A 21,146-nucleotide genomic window follows, 5' to 3' on the forward strand; every position below is an offset into this window, starting at 1 on the left:
ATATAAACATATACAGTAATTGCTTAGTTTGTATATTTATTGCTACAAATTCATTCTTCTATGTTCCGCTGATTCACGTGAAGAGAAAATGCAGAACACACAATTGAAACGTAATAAAATAATGTATGTAGTCACTACTGAGTTAACATAGTGCTAATAACATGATGTAAACCTATGGACCCACCCTTTCAGCCAAAAGTGTAGGAAGATGCTTTCGTCCGGCTGTAGACATACATGGGCTGATAATTATAACGATAACAATAATACTGGTAATATTTATAATCTTCACAATATTAATAATATATTAACAACGCAGGCAATCAAAACCTAATAAAATTGCAGATAGGCTCACACTGTTCCATTAGTTATTGTATATGTTGCCTGGTATACATTTTTCTGCATATCGTGCATACTTGCGCTAAAATGCAAAACACACGATCAAAACACATCAAATAAATAACGCACGTATAAACAAACGTGTGTAGTAATGTAGACACTGAATTAGTTGTCAGATGCTCTTCCACGCATTTCATGCGTAATTAAAAGGTCAAAGAAGACAATCAGAATGTAATAAACAAATAGTGCACGTGTAGCCCACTCAAATTATAAAGCTACTTCTGCAACCGCATCCTGCTATCTCGTGCAAGCGTAGAAAAGCAAAACGAGCAGCATGCAGATCGTACCTTTAGTCCACCAGCATCCAAAAGAATTTTATGCGGCCTGGCGTGAAGAATTTTGACACCACACAGCACAGCACTATCTGTGATGACGGCGCGAATCCATTCATGGGTCTGGTTCAATGAAACGAACTTTAGGGTTGTAAAAACGGCCCTCGGAACACCGTGGATCGTAGCATACCTGTGGGCGCGACAAGAAACGCCCCTTTTCAGCGGTGCGAAGTAAAAAGGCGCGGTTCAAGTTTTGCACTCCGGGTGGCGCTCGTATTTTCGCAATCTCGAACTGCACCTTTTAAGTTTACTTGCATATTAAAAACTCCGTAATTAATAAGTAACCTGGTAATAAATATAAAATGCAACAACAACGTTCATTTATCCTCGTATGTAGTACAGCCCCCAAACGGTAGGATCGCGGCAGTCATGGTACAGAAAAACGGCGGAGTTTCACCCCCCTGGCCAAGCACCTTCACAGAGTGAATTAGTGCTGATTTTAACGCGGTAGCGTTATAGGCTCATTTTTTGATTTTCGCGTGGCTGCTAGCCGTCCGATATCAGCTGTGATCATCAAGCGTCCAAGAAAGTGCGTAATCAGTACGAACAGGAAACTACAACAGAGGCAGCCAGATACAAAGGCTCGCCGGTATCAGAAATGCCGAGCAGCGGCGATTGGATTGTTGAAAATAAGAAAATGATACTACGGCCAAAGCGAAAAAAAAATAAGATGCGGAATTTGAGCACGCGTCGCGCCTGCGCACTGAAGTTCGTTTCTGAACAGACACGGTTGGCAGCCGTGCCCGCAACATATGCAACCACCAAAGCACTTCTCCGACGGCCTAAGATGATGCTGGTGCCAACATTGTCTCATCAAACTAAATTTTAAAAAAGGGGCGGGGGGCAGAGAGAATTAACACCACTTTTAAAACCCGAGAGAAGCCTACATTGTAACCAGAGACGAACTAGAATGTACCACAATTCGAAAGAAATTCGATTATAAATGGTGTTTATTTACAAGAATTTTAAAACAACTTAAACTTTTTTATTGGTATCGCTGTTGCTGTCGAATAATTGCGTAACACATAAAAAAAGCCTAAATATTGGCTAGCACATGAACCCCGAAAGAATTCACGTATGAGTCCTTGGCATAATACTACAGAGAAGCAACAGAGCCGATACCACCGTCGCTAAAACACATGAAATCTTTAACCATTTAGCCAATGTTATAAAACGCCTGTGCAGCGAAAGTGCAAGACGAGAGAGGATTAACCTTGTTCAGGCATTGATTATGAGCCGGATATCGTGCAGCCCGCAGTACCAGAAACTACTTACCGGGACTGCAAAAGGTTGAATAAACACCATTATCAGGGCAGCATGTAGGGCCGACCTGACCCTCTCTATTTTCAGTCACAGCAAGGGCCTTTACATTGTGTTTTATAAACATTTGCAGAACTCATTCCTCTGGCACACTCTCCTAGCCCACTCGCCACTCTGCTAGCAAAAAAGGAATGCCTTGGAAAAACAATATGAGGATCAGTCATGCTATAAAATATAGGCACGCCTCCAGAAAAAAACGGGTCGACGCCACGATGGACACGTCACCAATTCGGCGACCTTCCATAAAAGCGCTCTTCCTACTGAAAAGTATACATCCGACACCACGCGACAGCAGGTGACAAGCAACGATCGAATTGCTTTAAAAAAAGGTGCAAAACCATAAAAAAAACTGTATGCGCCGGCGCGTGGACGTTCGAAAGTAGAAAAGCAACAACTGTCCTGCGCGAGTACCGTGGCAATCGCAGTAATTGCATTACCCTCCTACGCACGGGAACTGAATTCTCTTTGCGATCCCAATGCAGAAATAGAAATACCTGCCTAAACATGAAACACACGCTCAAGAGTCTCTTTACTACAGGCAAAGTACCTAACAATTGAGAAAGATTCTCAAAATGGTAACAGTTCACAACACAAAGCGCAAGAAAATGGAACAAAGGTATCTTCAATGAATCAATCCACTCGGACAAACGGGTCTGGAACGCAGAGGCACAGCTGGCAAAGATCCACTTAAACTCTCATACCATGCTCCCTGTTCGCCACGACTATCACGGTCCCCTTCCGAAAAATATGAAAAATGCCTCTTCATCCTACGCCTAGGAACATCATCCTAGAAATACAATCCGCAAATCTAGATTGGCGAATATGTTTGCTAGGAAATGTCCTACAATAACATATATCTCTGGTAAATACGAGAAAACACCTTCTGTACTCTGCGAAAACTGTCCATATCGAAGCATATGCTCAGGAGTGAACAACTCAAACAATGCATATCCAAATGTTACCGACAAATGACAGGCTGCTGTGTCGAGCTTGTCACCTCAAGGTCAGCGTGAGCTCGTTCTCGGGTCATGAAATTCTGGTTGTACCCATAACGTCTACCATCTCTTTGTCCCCATAACCCAAACGTTCAATAAATCTTACTCAAGAAAGACATTTCCTTCTTTCTCGCTCTTTTTTTCTCTCTCTCTCTCTCGCGCGCGCTGTCGATTTCTCTTATAAAAAAACCGAAGAGGTCCGTCGGTCCACCACGATAAACTCTTTTAAACGTTGACAATGTTACTTTCTCTCTTGAACTGACCAACAGCCCGCGGTCTCAATTTTTCACGCCAACATCTTAGGTTACGAAAGCGTGATGACCCCTAAATTTTCTGTTCTGCAGTGATTAAAACCATTGCGGCTAGCCTAGCTCTCATCATTTAACTTCAGTGCCTGGAAACCACAAATGGTGAATACAGCAACTCCTTTACAAAACGCTCTCTCGAGGCCTAGGTAACTCTAGCGGGTCATACATCTTAAGACCAAAACGTAGATAAAACCTGCAACTTTTTTTGTTGCGCAGTTTGCGCCTGCTTTTTCAAGCGGTTGGCCCGGATGAGGGACCGATTGTTAAACATCTGTATCGAGGCATCGAGTACAATTTAATGGCGGCGCCTCTACCGCAATCGGCTGGCTTTGGAAATCCGGGAAAGGAAATTTTAGAAATAAAACTCCCACCCATTTCCGATTTGCCGCTGTGCTAAAGAAGTGCGCTGACTTGCTGCGTTCTCATAGTTTCCAAAAACAGTCGTATCCTGCCACCATCACGAAAACAGTTCAGTTCACTCATTGCGCTCTTGTGGGAGCGCCGAATTAGGTATGCCTGGCCGAAGGGGGATTGTGGTAAGAAGTTCACTTTCTTGTCTGAATATTTCGGTGTGTTCGACGAAGACTGCAGCCAAGCAATTTGTGTTTCCACATTCGATAAAGTAAGCAACACATAAGAAGCTATGAAGACAGCGGAATCAGTGCTGCAAAAATTAAAACACATGGCTTCGCTGAGCAGAACCACGCTGTATCATGCGAATGCGGTGTACCTACATTGCTGCCTACAAGGTGTTTTCAATGCAACATTGCACGTGTTGTTTAATCGCGGGGTATTAACGCATAGATTGCCTGCAGAGTACGCACATTTTATTCATAGCCCAGACACTAATTTTATTGATCGACACTCCAACAGCTTGCGCTCAAAGTGATTTTATCATTCATTGGTTGTTTCACTCATGCTGAATTAGGCATCACGTTTTTAAAGCATTTGAGATACACCTTTTCCGAACAAAATACCCGTGCATATGTCTCTCTTTTATGCAATACTAGCAGCTACTGTGGGGTGTGTGTCACCTTAGGTCTAGCATTTTATTTGGAGGCGTTACGAGGTCAACCAATGATGGTGGCGGCTAGCTTTTATGAGCAATGCCAGTAACCCGCGAGGGTAAGGAAGTAAGGTAGCGAGGGTTGAGCTCGTATGATTTCATTCCGTATACGAGTCATCTTGAGCGCCGGAAAAGACCAGCCATTCCCTACCCCCCGATATCCTGGCCTTCTCACGATGGCGAGACGTCCTGTTCGGATTCACATTGTGTCTGGGTATCTTCAGTGGAGGTTGCGGGCAATAAAGCGTGGTCTAGTTGAAGCTTCTGACAAAACCACTCGCAGTAAAAGACATACCGATATCACATGGCACAATGCATTTACGGTGCACCACATAACCTAGTGCCTGCAGTAATGTGATAATTGCGGAACGGGTAAGCCCGACCTTTTTTTGGAAACGAAATTTCCAATTGCTTACCGCGTCAAGATACCAGCAAGCAACGTCGGAAATGCTTCTGGGTAAAAATGTAGGGTAATTTTAGTACTCGTCAGTCGGTCCCTCAGAACGTTTGTTTTTTCTTCTGACTCTCTGTCTGTCGCTGGGGCGAATCAGCCAGAAAGGCTATTAGAGTATCTGCTCCTTAGTGTGTCGTTGAATCAGAGTCACTGTTAAGTGACCATTTCTGATTTTTGACCAGTGCCTCAATCGTTCTTCCCCATGGGGTCACAGAAGGTCACGTTGTTTATAGGCGACACATCAACCACTCGACCTATGACGCACAAATTGCGAATGCCCACCGGTAATCAAGTGAGGACCAAAAAGAGGGATTATTTGGTACCGTTACCACGGGGTTAATAATGCGACAGGGGAAAAAAGGGTGATACAAAGGCATATGAAATAAGTGAATGGAGGAGAGGCATGAGGAAAGTAAGCGCAATATATTCGTATGTTTGTATGTCTGGAAAAGGGATAGAAATAATCGGGCACATCCTGTGAGAATTCCACCGTATTCGTCCAATGATACATGGGGAAATATTTGCCTTCGCGAAACCCTACGGTTTAGACGCAGCGCATAACTGAACTTCAACGCTGAAGAATTGACTAACAGGAGATCTGAGTTGACCACCAGGAGAAGTAAGAGGAATTGCAAAGCGGGGAATAACAGCAAGGGACAGCTACGACCTGTAAAACACAAAATGCTTATTTTGAACCAGTCATTATTACCAGCGCTACAAATAGGGCAAGCGTACAACATCGACTATTTTTTGGGATGGCACTCGTTGCGAGTAATGAATCAATCAGTTATACAGGGAGTGGAGCGGCAACAGAAGGAAGAAGATGAAAATAACTTTATTTTGCACAAGGATCCCCTAGACCGGAGCTCCCGGAATAGCCGACAGGGCCTTCTCTTGGCGTTCGACGAGTCTCCTTTGTACTTACTCGCTAGAGTCGGCCAGACTCCTTTCCTACGAAGCAAGGGTGGATTGGGTATGGGGGAAGGTTAGGCTTCTGTGTGCATGCCCAGGCAGTATACGATAGATGACAGGCTAGTTCTAGCCAGAAATTCAGTATAATAGTTTACCGTTAGTGGGATGCACAAAGAAAGGAGTAGAGTGGCAGGTGATGGATAAGATGTGGGAAGAGTGGATGGAAGGAAAAATAAGGGGCCGGCGAAAGAGGCAGAATTGAAGATCGAAAGGAGCAAGGCTGAGGATCCTGAAGGGCGTGTAGGTGAGGAGGCGTTACTTGACACAGAGGCAAAAACGCTATTGGTCACCGCCTTTAGTTGCTGCGAAGCATGAAAATTGACGCCAAATTCTCGTTTTTGAAAAAATGGTGAAGACTCAGTGTTTGAATGATGTATACTAGGCCCTTTACGCACCCCTCATGACTAAAGTACACATTTAAGCATTATTTCTTTTATAAAGCCCCTGACACTGCCGTAACCCCCACGGTTCCTACTGTTACAGCACTTGGGTGTTCTATATTAATATATTTAAGGTGGATGGTTTATGCTGCTTAAAATTGTTCTGCAACCTTCACCACGTTAGTGGTTATGCCTCTTCAAGTTCTGTCTCAATGTTCTGTTGACGCCATTTCAGAAGATGTCGCTCAGAAAAATGGCAGCCTTCCTACTTTTGTTCGGGGTAACAATGGCGACTTCCATTCGACATAACACCAGGCCACCCCATATTGTGTTTATCCTTGCCGATGATCTCGTAAGTAACGCTGTGTCATTAGTCATTTTGTTGCTACAAATGCTATTATTGGCCGCTGCCAGACTCATTGTGAGCGTTTGCTGGAGATTTTCTTTTCTGAATAACTAGTGGTCTTGTGTCCGCAGCGGTTACTCTGTTGCGCTGATTAAAACCTGCGCGATTGGTAAATGCAGCGCGTGAAGCAGATAACATTAATCGCTAAACATACCACAGGGCAAAAAGAGGCTGCGCGGCAGTGCCCTTTGAACTCAGTGATGCTGGCTCTAAAGCAAACTTTGTTTTAAAAGTAGCACTTTCCCAGTTCGTTTTTGGGGCATGGTTTGTACACTGGATGAAAGAAATTCCCAGGTTCGGATTTTCCTAGCTTAAAGTACAGATACCCGTACGAGTCTTTTGAAACACTTTGTACTGCCAATATTGGCCGCCCAACACGCCAAGTGCTGTGAAGGCATTTTACTCGTTAACGGCGTCTACTCAAAGTAAATTTCGTAAGAGCATTCTGGTGTCCCGTATTTGCCGTGGCCGCCACCCCAACTGAGCCCCACCTCCAGAGCCCCGACCAGCATCCTATTTCTGCTGGTCCAGAGAAAGAGCTCTCTTTTTTCAATTACTTTTACACTCCGAATTCTTCTCTACCTCCAACTCCGGCAACTGAGCAGACAATCACTAAGGCTACAGAGGATACAGTCATGGTAGGCGCCTTTAACAAGATGAGGCTACTCAGGTTTTATCGCCAACTTCGTCATCGTTGCAGGTAGTCACCACAATCAATTAACCATTCTATGCCAGCCTTACAACCATCCGAGCGCAGTCACTCATCAGGTTCAGCGATCATACTCCACTACGTTTCTTCCTGCCACGGCCATCAAAATAATAACCACCAAGACAATACCAGACTGCCAAACTTTTTTGAACTTTATTCGAAACCTTACACGCTTTTAAACGGTAGTGAAAAAGAGCATCCAGTACGCAGAATGGAGGCCCAGAGGTACCTACACCAAGATATAGTCCTCTCCGCGTAATTGAAAAGAAAGGAACTTACTTTACATATGTTTCCACCTTTTCTTGGCCGCCGGGATGCTTCAGCACTTGAATAATGTTGTTCAAGTGATGCCGCCATTATCGGCTGGCTCCCCTTCAGTTGCCGCAATAAATGCATTTGATCGGGAGTTTGAACAAACCCACCGAAGAAGCACAGCATAAATTTGAAGGTGTGCCTTGCGCGACGAGCAAATTACGCAGAGCGGTTATATGCTGGTTATAATTACAACTTTCACAATACATACAGGCATAAAGAAATTATTTAAAGCATTTATCAGCCATGTTACAGGTTCCTTTATAGTCTGGGTTTCACACGCCAGAGGCGCCAACGGCGGAACGCATGTTCCAGAAGCAGACGCTCCAAATGCACAGCGGTACCACTGCTTCATAACTTCCAAATTTTCCAACTTTTATTGTTCAAACTTTTCAAACTTTTATTGTGCAATGTATAGTGGAAACAAATTCGACGAAAGCCGAGTCGGAACAGCAAATATTCTTGCACACAATTCATGATTTATGTACGAAAGCCAACATTTATCCTCAATATTAACCCTGACCGATGTTTGCTCAACTCAACCATTCGAATAGCCATCCCGGCGTGCGAAGGTGGATGACCAGCTCGCCCGACTGCGTATAACCAAACTGCCCAACAGTCCATACCACGGATCCATACTTGCCAACCAGAATGCAGCGCCGTCGCCAAGCACTGCGATGTATCAGACCACAGAGTTCATTCTGGCGGAACGGCCGTCCCCGGGGACTGAACGTAAACGAGGGAGAGGCTTCAATTTGAGTCGTGGCACATACACCAAACTCTATGAAACCTTAATTGCTATAGTGCGAGAATGCCGTACATATACACGCACGGGCTATGCTCCTCAGCTAATATCTTTCCCGACCTCGCTGAAAAAGTAATGGACGCCGCTTCTGCATGGCCCAAGTCACCCGTAAGGAAGGAATCGCTCTGGTTTCAAAACGTCAGCTTCTGAATTTATTGTGCCCTCGGTTAGAGCCTGTATTCATATTTCTTAGCTGTAAATTTCCCACCACACAGAAATCTGTCAAATGTTCACGTTCACACTCACTGTAATTTACGTGGCTGTGTGTAATGGTTGCTTATCCGAACCGTCCCTCGTAACAAGCATAAGTGCAATCCTACGGCGCGATTCGCTCCTTATATATAGAGGATAATCCGAGCTATTTACTTCCATGCTTCTCTGCATTTCTTATTTTTAATCACTGATAAAAAGATGACACTCACTGTACTCTACGTTGGCTGTGTTTAATGTGTGTGCTTATCCGAACCGTTCCTCGTAAAAAGTATAAGTGCAATCCTACGGCACGATTCGCTCCTTATATATCGAGGATAATCCGCGGTATTTACTTCGATGCTTCTCTGCATTTCTTATTTCTAATCACTGATAAAAAGATGATACTTTACTTATCGCGGAGTGAGAGAGCATAACTTTTATGTGGGACCTGTATCGTTACGTCAGCAGAACAATCCTTTGCTTGTAGTTAAGCATAGATCCAAATACAGTAGAACAGTGTGCTTTTTGTTTGAAGGAACTCGCGATTTGGTTGGTAATGGACGTTGGTGCTACGTAGGGCATTGCCGACGTCAGCGTGTACGGCTCCTCTCAAATCCCCACGCCCAACCTGGACGCCATAGCAAGCGAAGGGGTGATACTGAACAACTACTACGTGCAGCCACTCTGTTCTCCATCCAGGGGGAGCCTTATGTCTGGACTCTACCCCATCCACACAGGTTGGTGAGGTGTCGCTTCTTCTTATAACCGGCGCATGAAAGCCCTTCATGCAAAGTTGGCAAGCTGATTTACAATGAAAAGAACCCCATATAAGTGCTTTAATTGTGTCACGATCTTCTACAGCGAACTGCTCGACGATAAAGTAAGGTGTATACCAAAAGAAATTATGAGACCTGCTGAAATTCTGCATTTCCGCAGATGTGGCCTATGCAACTAGCACTGGCACGGAGAAAACTCATACGGAGCGGCCGCTCTTCCACAGCACGCAGTTCCCAGTTATTTTAGGGGGAACACGTACTGATTGCTAAAACAGCCAACGTGTGTTGTGTTAACAATGCGCTATCAAGCTCCCAGAAAATGGGTGCGGGAAAAAATAGGCTGTCCAGCTGCCAGAAGATTCAAGAACAACGATCATATTTTCTTACACTTCAGTGCATTAATCTTCACGCTCAATGTGAGAAATGTTTTTCAAGTTTACTACTCACAGCGAGCATTCCTTGTCGGCCATGTCGTTGAACAAGGATGGCTTGGTACGCTAGTTATGGTGCGAACTGTACAATGTCCTTTTCACCCGGATATATTGTTACCCGTCATCTTCTGCCAACCGCCACTCAACAATCTGCATGTCGTTGCTCATGAGAAATTAAAATAACTTGCTTGTCCTCTTTCTTTTTTTCCCTTCCCCTTTATTATGTACCGTGTAGAATAAAGAGGAAGCAACCTTTTCCTGCAACTTCGATAGAATTATTCAGTAATAGAATAACCATGACTACCTCGTATGACTCTCCCAATGAGTCAAATGCCGGTCCAGTCACGTAGCTAGCCACCGGCTAATAGAACCCTATTATAAATTTGAAGGAGCTAAACGCAATTCACCCGAAGCAATTCTTCACTTGCAGCAATTGCTAAATAAAATGGCGTCGTAGCAGCCGGGGCGGGTCTGTTTTGTGCGCATAGGCCAGATAAGCCCCCACAACGTCATCGAGCATCGCTGCATGGGTTACGGTGTCGAAAGCTTTCTGAAAGTCAATAGCAACCGGAATGTGTGGCATTGATACCGGCTCGCTCGATGCAACTTTCGTGGGATGTAAAGGCTGCTTTGGGTGTCCAACCTTATTTGAGCCAGGTGGAAGTACTTGCTTGGCTTTTCAAAGTTATGGCCATCAGCTAAATAAATTTACAGAAGGTTGGCCTGAGAGAGAATGGGCGTAAATTTGCCATGAACGCGTGGTCACTCCTTGGTTTCGGAATGGGCACCACGACAGCCTCTTGATGGTTCTAAGGGAAGAGCCACTGATCCATACGCCGCCATTTCATGTACTACAGTATGCTGATAACGCAGTGCAGGTATTCGAGTTATAATTTGACCACAATTTCAAGATATTTTCAGCATCAACATAAAAAAGTAATTTCACGAGAAAAGCAATACAGAGGTTCTAATGCTGCAAAAACTGAAAAAGAGTACACATTTCGACAGTGGTCTTGTTCCGGCATAAACCGACAACAGTTTTCGGAAATCACCGAAATGCACTGTCAACAGCTTTTTCTGGTCGTTGCATCTATTAAACGGGCAACGCGTAACGCAATGCCTAGGTATGACGGTATATTCGCCAAGTGCGAACATAAGTTTCTTCTATCGCCCGTATTCTGGGTCTCGCTTTTTTCCCCCAGGGATTACACCACAACAGCTTTAATTCCACCACAACAGCTTCAAACAATATATAAAATGCGAAAACTATTTTATAGTAATGAGACGATGTTTTGCTGGAGCAGAGCGTGGATGTTGTAGAGCAGAAGATTGACCATAGCAAGAAAATGCACGTCGCTCTTGCAATGATGCCATATCCAGAGCACATTTCAGAAACAATATAATCGATGTGCGTATTTGACATAAAGTGTTTGCAAAACATATCGTGAAGCATTTTTATATCATATCCCTTTGCACCGGTGCCGAGACATATGTTCGGTTTCTTCAATTTCTTACCCTTGGGGATCGCAGAAGATCCTTTGCCTGATCAGAGCTTACTTTTAAGCACTTCATGTCGGCGGGAGCCTCTGTATCCACAAGTGTTTTTTTGCCTTCATCTCGTTCTCGTCCTCTGTTTTCCCAGAACAAAAACTGAAGGGTGTTCAGTTAAACCATTATTTAGGTTAAGCCCTGCCACATATACAGTACTCCCTCGTTTTAACGTAGTCAGCGGGACGGCTAAAATTCCGTTATAAGCAGTGTTTTTATATTTGCGACAACTCGGAAAAAGTTTGAGGATGTGAGCTTTAATCGCGCCACAGCTGCGCGGAATCAAAGGACAATGTCTTCAGGGAAAAAAAAAACTTTATAAAGGGGCTAAAAATGTGCCGTGAGCTTTGCCTGTTTCAAGTTCTCGCCGGGAGCGAGCATGTTCTGCTCCAATTTGGCCAAGCAAAACATGACGCTGTGGTCGCCGACGTAAACGTGACAGTGGCAGTGGCCACTTTTATAGGTGGCGTGCGGGCTTCACGGAACGCTACGAGAGTTTCGCGCTGGAAAGCGTCAGAAACCTATAGCTCGAGTTTCAGGTTGTCTTTGTTGAGCTAAAAACGATTCACCGCTCATATAGGTAAAAATGATTAACCGGTTTTCACGGTTGCGCTGAGTGACCGCAACCGTGGAAACCGACCGGCTTCGCACTAGGGGCTTTGCATGATCACTGGGCAATTTTCGCTTAGCTGTTGAGCCGTTAAGTTTGCAACGCAAGAGTTTTTTGTGCCCTGTTGTCGACGACACTGCTGATTTCATGGAAGGAGCGCCGGTGTTCGCACACCATCTCGTCCACGCCCATTGCCCAATGTCTAGAAACCAAATTCAATGGCCTTATCCTGCATTTGGAACGTTTGTCTAAAGTAGGATGGGGCGATTTCATCATGACCGGCTCGAGAAAATCGCGAGCAAAACACTAGTTTGCGTTGACCCGCCATCATTGACATCCTGACTAACCACTGAGTCGCCGCCGCTCGGCGACGCCCCCACTCGCCACTTTACTCTAAGCGGGTCAAGCTCTTCGTGGGGTTCGAGTGATGCGGCCTAAAATGCATGTTCTTGGGTTTGGACCAGAATAAATTTCAAATAAAGCGATATTTCGAATAAATCGATTTCGTTATAACAAGAGATTATTATATAATTATTTAAATAATCAAGGAACAGAGATAGACATGGAATAGTCCCTTCATTGACAGAGGTAGGCATGCGGATGCAAAGCACTGGCAAGCCAAGGACTGGGGACGACTATAGTCCACCCGAAACGAACTGCAGCAAAACCAAGTTTCCTTGGCGATGATGGTGATCGTGGGTGAAGTGAAGAAAAATAAAACGCTTCCCACCATGGTCGCGAAGTTTTGGATTTCGAGAGGGTAGCATGGACGTAAAGCATTAGAAAGAAAATACTCCAATCCGCCTAACGAAGACACTGATTGAAATCTTTGGAAAGCCATGAAATGTCCGTACCAGTAAAGCACTAAAGAGCCAAATGAAAGCCCTGTAAATCCAGCCGATAAGAAACAGGTTTTCGCTTCTTGGTTGGATCATTTGCTGTTGCATTTCATTTTTCCAAGCTTCGTGCTCCTCATTTGTTGTGGTTTCGATACAGGAGTAGTAGAGTTTTATATCCACGCGCTGTGCCCTTTGTTCAAGTTATGGAGAAACTCCTTGCGTTTAGAGAATAGCCAGCAAAATGTGATAGTTATCAAGAATAAAAGCTTCCCAAAGCAAGTTGAAAATCCTCCAAGAATCAGTGAATATTCGTAGGACTACTGGTTTTTTAATGCTGGGATATAATTTTTATAATGACGAAGTTGCCTGCTAAAAAGATATTTTGAAATGGTGTCAGGTTATTTCTACGTGTGCCTTCGACTGCTTTTACTTTCAGGCGTGACATAACAGCAGAGCGACTACACTGACTAGATAATGAAGGTGGTAAGAATTGGTATGATTTATAAACTCACTCAAATGCTTTAAAGCATGAACTACTCACAGCATTTCTGCTCTTTCTGTAATAAAGGGACATATGAAACTCCAAGATACCGTGACGACAAAGTGCAACGGTGTTTATGTCATAAAAGTCGCGTTTCTTAACAATTTAATTACTGCCTCGAGTACTTTTTCGACCTACGGAAGGTACAAAATGTGAGATTGGCTGATTTGCCGAGATTTAATGTCTGAAGGGATCTCGTAGAATAAGCAAGGAAAAGAGATATTCGCGGGAAACTCCACATTGCAGTTACCATGGTTTAATCAAACAAAACCGGAGGAGCCACTACAACTCGAGTCACCCTTCTTGCCGGTTTTTTTGATTGGCGTATAAAGGGTGGATTGAAAGGCTGGTTTTAAAGGTGGTCGTTGAATGGCTACACTTCAAATATTTTTCTTAACTGGGTGATTTTGTGGGTGGAAATCAGCACCCTATTCCAGAGGAAACAGTTCATTTGAAATACGGACCATGAACGTTTTCTCCGAAGTTCCAGCGCACATAATTTTATCACTCCCGATTATTAAAAAACATATCCCGAGTTCCAAGCAAGTTCAAAATACGCGTTCCCCACACAACAATGCGACCCCCAAGGGTTTTACGGCGAAGTGTGACAGTGCGTGGCAGCAATTTGAAGAAGTTATAACAATAACCCCGGCATTATGAGCCAAACCTGCGGTCTATTCAAACAGGCCTTCGCGAAATAATTGATTGGGTACAACGTGCTCTTTATGGTGTAGCACATGGTTGGCCATTGTCCTTAAACTGTTCTTAACAGAATGTCTGCCAGTTCTCACGTACATGTTTCAAAGGGTAGGTTGTTCCTTCCACGTGCTCTTGTTTATTGAATAAGGTTAAGTGTGTGGTCTACGAAGAAACCGCTTCTCGTAACCGCGACTGTTCGAATACCACCCAACCTGCAAGATGATAAATGAGACGATGGTTATCGTAGAAGTTACCCTTCTGGAATTCCCATGGCTGCTGTAAAGAAAGCTGCATATATTGGCGGACATCATCACAGCTAATCTGAAGCTTTTAGCAACAATGCGACGACCGTTAACATGAATCCTGCATTCGGGCACTTGTCTAAAGCTGACTAAAAAAGTTTACTACGTGACAGCATGAAGGCGTACTAAATTCCTCATGCATTCACACTGTTCACGGAGATAAGATAACCACTCTTTTCAAAAATGAAAGTTCTTGAAGCAAGAAAGAATAAGGCCACCACGTGTGAGCGACATTTGAAGCCAATAGCAACGAGAAGAACTGAACCATCATTTGGGCCTTTGTGGGCTATATTTTTCTAACTACACTACACTTCTGTGAGAAGAGCTTTCACTCTTGCTCCTTCTTAATTTTGCGCTCACCCCTGTACCAAGTTAAATAACAATTTCAGCAAGAAGCGTAAGAACGAAGTTTGAGACAACACTAATGAGCTTATCAGAGGACCGTCTTACAGTCGAACGTGTAGAACTATGCAACGCGTTATACCAAATCTCGAACGCCAAAAATGACCGTCGTTGGTATCGGCGTCACCACTAATGGCACGGAAAGTTACATGGTCTGAGCAATGGCTACAACACAGTATAAGTGTGCCGGGGTGCCCTGGTGCCCTTGCTCGGCTGCCGAATACGCTGACTGCTTTTCCGTGGCGGGTGTTGAGGATAGCTCAGTGAAGGCGCGGGCAGTTTTGGGTGTTTCCGCTGAATGGTTTTCAAAACTGATGCCAACGATGTAAGTCATTAGAACCGTTGTTGCTTGGGGACTGACAATGCGAAGGGTTTTACGGTAATACAAAATATTTTAAACTGTCTCAAGCTTCACACTACCCTATGAAGTCGGCCCGTAGAACCAACGACGGGAAGCGAGCTGGTCTTGAATTATGTCGAACTGCAAGAGGAAACGACCCAAAACTCTGGAAACACAAAATTCCCGGCCGTGGGGGCCGCTTTTCTGATGGAGGCAAAAAGAAAAACACCCTAGTGTACGATATTTCGGAGCACGAAAATATCCCCAGTTGGTCAAAATTAATGCGGAGCCCTCCACTACGGCGCGTTAAACTCCACAATCAATCAATGCAAACACAAAGAGAAGAAGCGCATTGTGTGCCTCGCAGGAGAGTGCTGCTATGAACTAGCTATGCCCATAAAACTATGATGGAGCCATTACTCTGTGTGTAATAAATGTTTGCACGACGCCGATAAAAGTGCAAACTCTAATTGGAAAGATAAACCGGATACGAAAAGAGAACAACGCCAATTGTATCGTGTTTTTTAGCAGGCCCAGTGCAAAGCTGTTTCCTCCAGTTGTAGGCGAGAGCACTCCGCCGCACAATAATGACGCCAGCTGGCTGCTGTTGCTTGTGGGTGGAAAATATCGACAGGGTATCTATTTCAACGCTAACGAGTATAGAATATCCCGAACAAGTTTTACGTCTTGTTTTTAATGAGAGCCTTTGGCTTTAAGCTGCATGAACCGTATTGCACCTGCGCACGTGGCATGCGAGCGGAGAGAGGAAACAGAGTGAGTTTGGAAAAGGAGAAAAATGACGAGCGGGACGCGCACCCACCACTTGCCACCAAAGTTCATATTGGCCGTACCTGAACCTGATGGTATGGTGTGACATCCAATACAACATATTTGCCCATTTATCAATACTTTCAATCATATGGGAACCATCAAGTACCCCTAAACAGTAAAACATCTGCGACGAAATTCGTCACTATAAATACTTTTACTAAAGAGGTTCGAATTGAACAAATTGCTTAACAGAATGGCAACTTGGGCTAGTTGGTGTTTATTCATCTTGAAAACAGGCGCGGAAATACGTTGACTAAGAAGAGATGGGTCGTCCTGTGTATTTGTCTTATCAGTCAACGTATTTCCGCACCTCTTTTTAAGATGAACTAATTTCTGGAGCAAAATATAACGCCGCCTTTTTCGCAACCTGTATTTCGGATTGCTAAACCGTTATGAATCAAGGAATAAATAAATGAATGCATAAAATTCGGATGACGTAAGCCTCCATTACGGAGAGACACAGGTACCACATTGTTTAGTGGAACAGAAATTGTGCTGTGGGGCTATAGTGCAGATTGACGATGTGTTCATTTCCAAACAAACCCAGAAAACATCAAGTTTTTTTAGGAAGGGTCACTGTTTTGCGATATACTGCAGGGTCTCAAATTTTCCATCTCGTTTTCATTAGGCTTGAGCTAATCTTGGTAAATGTAGGCATAGCGTGGTTTTCCTCTTTTTTCATAGAAAAGCAACACCGCCACTTGGGGTATTTGGTACATGGTAGTTTGTAGACGTGGGGCAGATTGCAAGGTGTCGAAAGGTTCGTTTGAGCGAACATGTATATTCGATAGCAAATTCCACCAGTTCCAGCCTTCTTGTGCATTGAAAAAAGCGTGGCTTTCAGCTTTTTTCGTGGGTGTATTGGCCAAACTGTTAGGAAGCTAATAGAGGCCTTTTATATCAGTTTACATTATACCAAACGTGTTAGCAAAACAAAGTCACTCTACTTGAGAAAGGGCGCGCCGTAGTCGGCTATATGTTTCTGTAATCTTTGGTTTCTCTTCATATTTATATTTCTGTATGTGTAAATAAATCTTTACTTGCGAGTTAAAGCGTGTTTATACACCTCCTTTCGGTCCCTGTTTGTTTGTGCGCTTTTAAACTTTCTTCGCAGAGATGGTTGCTGTTCACTATGTGGCTGTAGGCTCTGGCGGCTTATGTTAGTGTACCCGAATAACACATGGCAAGCGGGGAGTAAGGCCGTCCAGTCATCATTAGCGCAGTAGCTCTTAGTGCCCTACCTCTTGAAATTCTTTTTGCCATATGTGATGAGAGTCAGTCAGTCATACCAAATGTTTTTACTTCTACACTGTGCTATCAATGGTGAGCCCCTTAATCAATTTACCCTTGCAAATGATCACTGTGAAGCGTAATCCCTTCTTAGTAGCAACACTGCATATTCGGTACTGCATTACCCTTCAATCGATTAAGAAACAGCCTTTCTTTCCTGATTGCACAGTTTTCTTCCCCACATCAACAACAAACACACACGTATCTATGGCGATCACATCAATATTGACATGTTGTTGGCCACCCCGTTAAAGCTTAGTTTTGAGGTCCTCTCCACATTACTCCACATTCTGGTACACTGCCTAACTTTTTCAGTGGTAATTTTGAACTATCCCTGATAACGTTTCGTGTTTTTGCTGCGACCTGAGTGATTACTTAGCGATTTTTAAAAGTGCGGTGAAGAACAGTGTGAAACGATCTGTAGATTATGATTACTACTACCAATTTGTAACACAAGACGATCTGGATGGTTTTTGGAATGAAGTGCAAAATGCTATCTGAAGGGAAGCGTGCTCTTCTAATGAGGCCAAAATGTGACAGTGTTTTATTGATAAATGTTTCACTCTGTACAAGAAATCTGTTCCCGAAAAGATCAACTTTCTTTCATTGAAATCGTTATTTATGTCACAACTGAATTATTCATACTCTGGTCTAGGAGGCAACTAAAGACACGAGTCTCGAGAAAGTGCCCATTTTTTTCAGAAGACTCTAACCATAATTTATGCTATACCGGGCCGCGTATTCCCAAACCATAACCCGTAGGGGCCCAGGCCGACCCCACCCCCTAAGCAGGGGCGCAGCCAAGGAGGGTAAAAAATTGCAATTTTTTAACTTCCTTGGACGCAGCACCGTGACGTCTCTACCTATATGTGCGTGACTTCATGCGAGGTGGATTTTTTTTTTTCCCCTCCCCTCGTTTCGACTGCTTGGCAGGCGGCCGATGGTTTCGCTCCGTGGGCGGGGCTGGCCTGCGGCGCTGGTGAAGCTGACGCACATGTGGTAGAAGCTAACCTTTTGTACCTGAGCCCCTGATCTCTCCGCGCTCTTCTTGCGCACCTGCAAGTTGACGCTGACTTCCGATCGTGTTTCTAGATAAGCGCTGGACTCGGTGCTCGATGTGCGCGCGTGCGGATGGACGCTTTCACGCGCATGTGGCAATTATACACGGTCCGGAAAGCAAACACCCTCATTTAAAGCTCATTCTACAGCACACAGAAGGGTATACAATCGAGTTGGGTGCTTTTTCACTAAATACACACCTCAAAACACGATTCGGTGCTGCAGGTAAGGATTACAAGAAAGGCAGCCAATTACCCATGACTACATTTACAAACTGTCCTACTCTTGAGAAATATTACAGCTGCATGAGCTGCTACATTTTGCGCTTTCATAAGCACTATTACATTGAATTTCGTTAACATTACCTTCATTGCATTATTCTTTATCAGGAACAGTGCCACTAAGGAAAACAATGATATTTTGTTAACAGCAATGGAAGGTGTGAATCGCTCTTGCAAGGGTGATGCATTGATAAGAAAGACACCAGCTCAAACGTACACGTTTTACACTCGGTCATAAATTCTGCATAATTTGAACTGCTGGTCATAACAATTTAGGGAAACAATGTCGAAAATATATACCAACCAAGGACTAAGTAAGAGTTGGATTGTACAGCAACTGAAGTACTCGAGGAGTTTGATATATGTATTCTGTACAGGGCTATTGACCACAATCTCTTCACTGAAACCATCAGGCCGAGTTTGATATCAGTAATCATGCGTGCTACCACTCACGCTGTTACCAATGCCGATTAGTTATTTTTAGCAATTTGTGCTTCATGCACACAGAGATTTTGCTGCATAAGATACGTTATTTATAAATAGACAGCTCCAGCAGGATCCGAATGGCGCTGATGCCCCCCCCTGTAATCGGGAAGGCACACCAAGTCGTTACCACTTAAGTTGGCTCTTTCCATTATTCGACCGTAATCGCCACCAGCTTTTAACTCTAGGTCTCGCCCCTGCGACTGAACAGGAACATGTTAGTCGGGTCCGTGACCATCCCACCGCACTAGAAGCAATTACCGAGTACGCCCTAGAAAACAGACTCTGCAAATTGGTGTAGCAGCCTGGCCGACTTTGTCTTTGTCTTTGCGGGGTGTCGACTTCTCTCCTCTTCTACTCTCGAAATTGCCTCTGGGTCACACTTCGTTCACGAGTTCGTCACTTGAAGCGACGAAGATGTCCACGACGCTGTCGGGCTGCGCCAGTAATGTTTGGTTCGTTGTTGAAGGTGGTTGGTGTCGTCGTGGAGGGTGGTGAAGGACCCGATGACGAGACGAGGCCAGTAGGTGATGTAGAAAAGAAGTCTATTTACACGTATTTACAAGAGACGACGAAGCATAACATAAGACAAGGAAAACTGGATTAAAATTAAAAGGCGCCGCAGCGCGCAAGGGGGTATCGTGGCACGATCCCTCGTGGGGGCCCGGAGGACAAAAAGGTGCGAAACCGCCGCACGGTTGGCTGGAAAGATGCGTGGGGTTCTGGCGCCCAGAAACCGCCACGGGAGCGAGTCTTCATGCGACCGCTTGCAGTCGCAGCTCTCGACAAACTCGTCGAAGCATGCGCAAGCAGGGCGCGAGCAGCGAACATGTCAACAAGGCAGCGAACATGCCAACAGCAGCGAACAGCAGCGAACATGCCAACAAGGATTTTGACCTCCGCTCCCCCCCTGGCCGTCCCCGAAGGTCAGGATGAAAGGAAAGCCTCCCCCGACGCCGCGTAAAAGCCGCCGGCGAGGCCCATACAAAGGGTTGCGACTGGCTGGCGTCGGCGAAGGCCGCCCCAACATTCCACCACCGAATGGGGAGACACAACAATGCCCAGGGAAGGGAGGGGGGTCATCGTCAAGACGGGGTTCATCGGCGCTGCAATCATTACAGCTCCCCTATCAAAAGCCTGTGTCAGGACTGCTTGGACTTCTACAGGCTCCAAAACAAAGTGATTACAGCGCGGATAACCCAACAAATAACAAACAAACGAAAAAAAACTCCGCGAGGAATATCCCTTGAGGACCGTATGCATTTGCGGTCAAGGAAAATTTGCGCATACGAGCAAAGCACAAAGTGAACTGCTGCACAAAGGGAAGGAACAATTAATGCATAACACTCCCGGGGAACATCATGCAAACCAGCAGAATACCGCGTGCTGAATATAACCCCAACGGCAAAGGCACAACAAAAGTGTACTCGCTCGCGAGCACCAAGGGGAGCGAAGAAGGAAAACGGCAGGGACAAGAACAATGCAATTATGGAACAAAACGCAAGGTGAACGCTATCGCCCCCGCAAGCTTATGGCGAAAAAAAAAGAAAACCACAGCAGCGAAAGAAAAAAAAAACCGTTCATGAGAGTTCAGTCAGTGCACCACAGTTTTTCCTTCCGCCAGTAGCACTCGAATTAATCGGGTGCAGCCTCCAGGTGAGAGTCCACCTGGTTGTTGCACAAATCGCGATGTTCGGCTTTCGCCGCAGCATCAGGTGATCCGCCTCTGCAGCCCGTGCGGGAAGTCCACAATGCCAGAGCCACACGCATGACCAGGAGCCGAAGTAAGACGCTTCCCAACTCATGTACGTGTTTGACACCATCCCCTCCAGCGCATGCCAAGTTGTTCTCCGCTGCCCTTTTGTCGACCTTCGTTCTCATATCAAACCCACTGCATACCGCCGCCGCGGTGCCTGCCGTCTTTTTGCAACCGCAAATGTCCGAGGGAGCTACTGCCACCGGAAGCCCGTTTGAGCAGGCTCGGGCATGATTCGGCAAGGATTTCCGAGCAGTGCGGCGGTCAACCATGTTCGACGCTGCTGAGCTTCGTCTACGCCTGGGGGGATC

The 21,146-nt window shown here is 45.0% G+C and overlaps 1 protein-coding gene across 1 annotated transcript in view; it reads left to right on the forward strand.

Annotated features, from left to right (window-relative positions):
- Window positions 1-3,806: 3,806 nt before the first annotated feature.
- LOC144143441 (arylsulfatase B-like) overlaps window positions 3,807-21,146 on the forward strand; it is a 30,111-nt gene continuing 12,771 nt past the window's right edge. The window contains exons 1-3 of the mRNA XM_077675196.1: window positions 3,807-3,887; window positions 6,459-6,575; window positions 9,225-9,384. Coding sequence (XP_077531322.1) covers window positions 3,864-3,887; window positions 6,459-6,575; window positions 9,225-9,384 — 301 coding nt within the window. The 5' untranslated portion in view covers window positions 3,807-3,863. The remainder of the gene's footprint in view (window positions 3,888-6,458; window positions 6,576-9,224; window positions 9,385-21,146) is intronic.

The sequence above is a fragment of the Haemaphysalis longicornis genome, unplaced genomic scaffold, assembly GCF_048455015.1.
Source record: "Haemaphysalis longicornis isolate Haplotype H1 unplaced genomic scaffold, Haemaphysalis longicornis Haplotype H1 scaffold_6, whole genome shotgun sequence".
NCBI lineage: Eukaryota > Metazoa > Arthropoda > Arachnida > Ixodida > Ixodidae > Haemaphysalis > Haemaphysalis longicornis.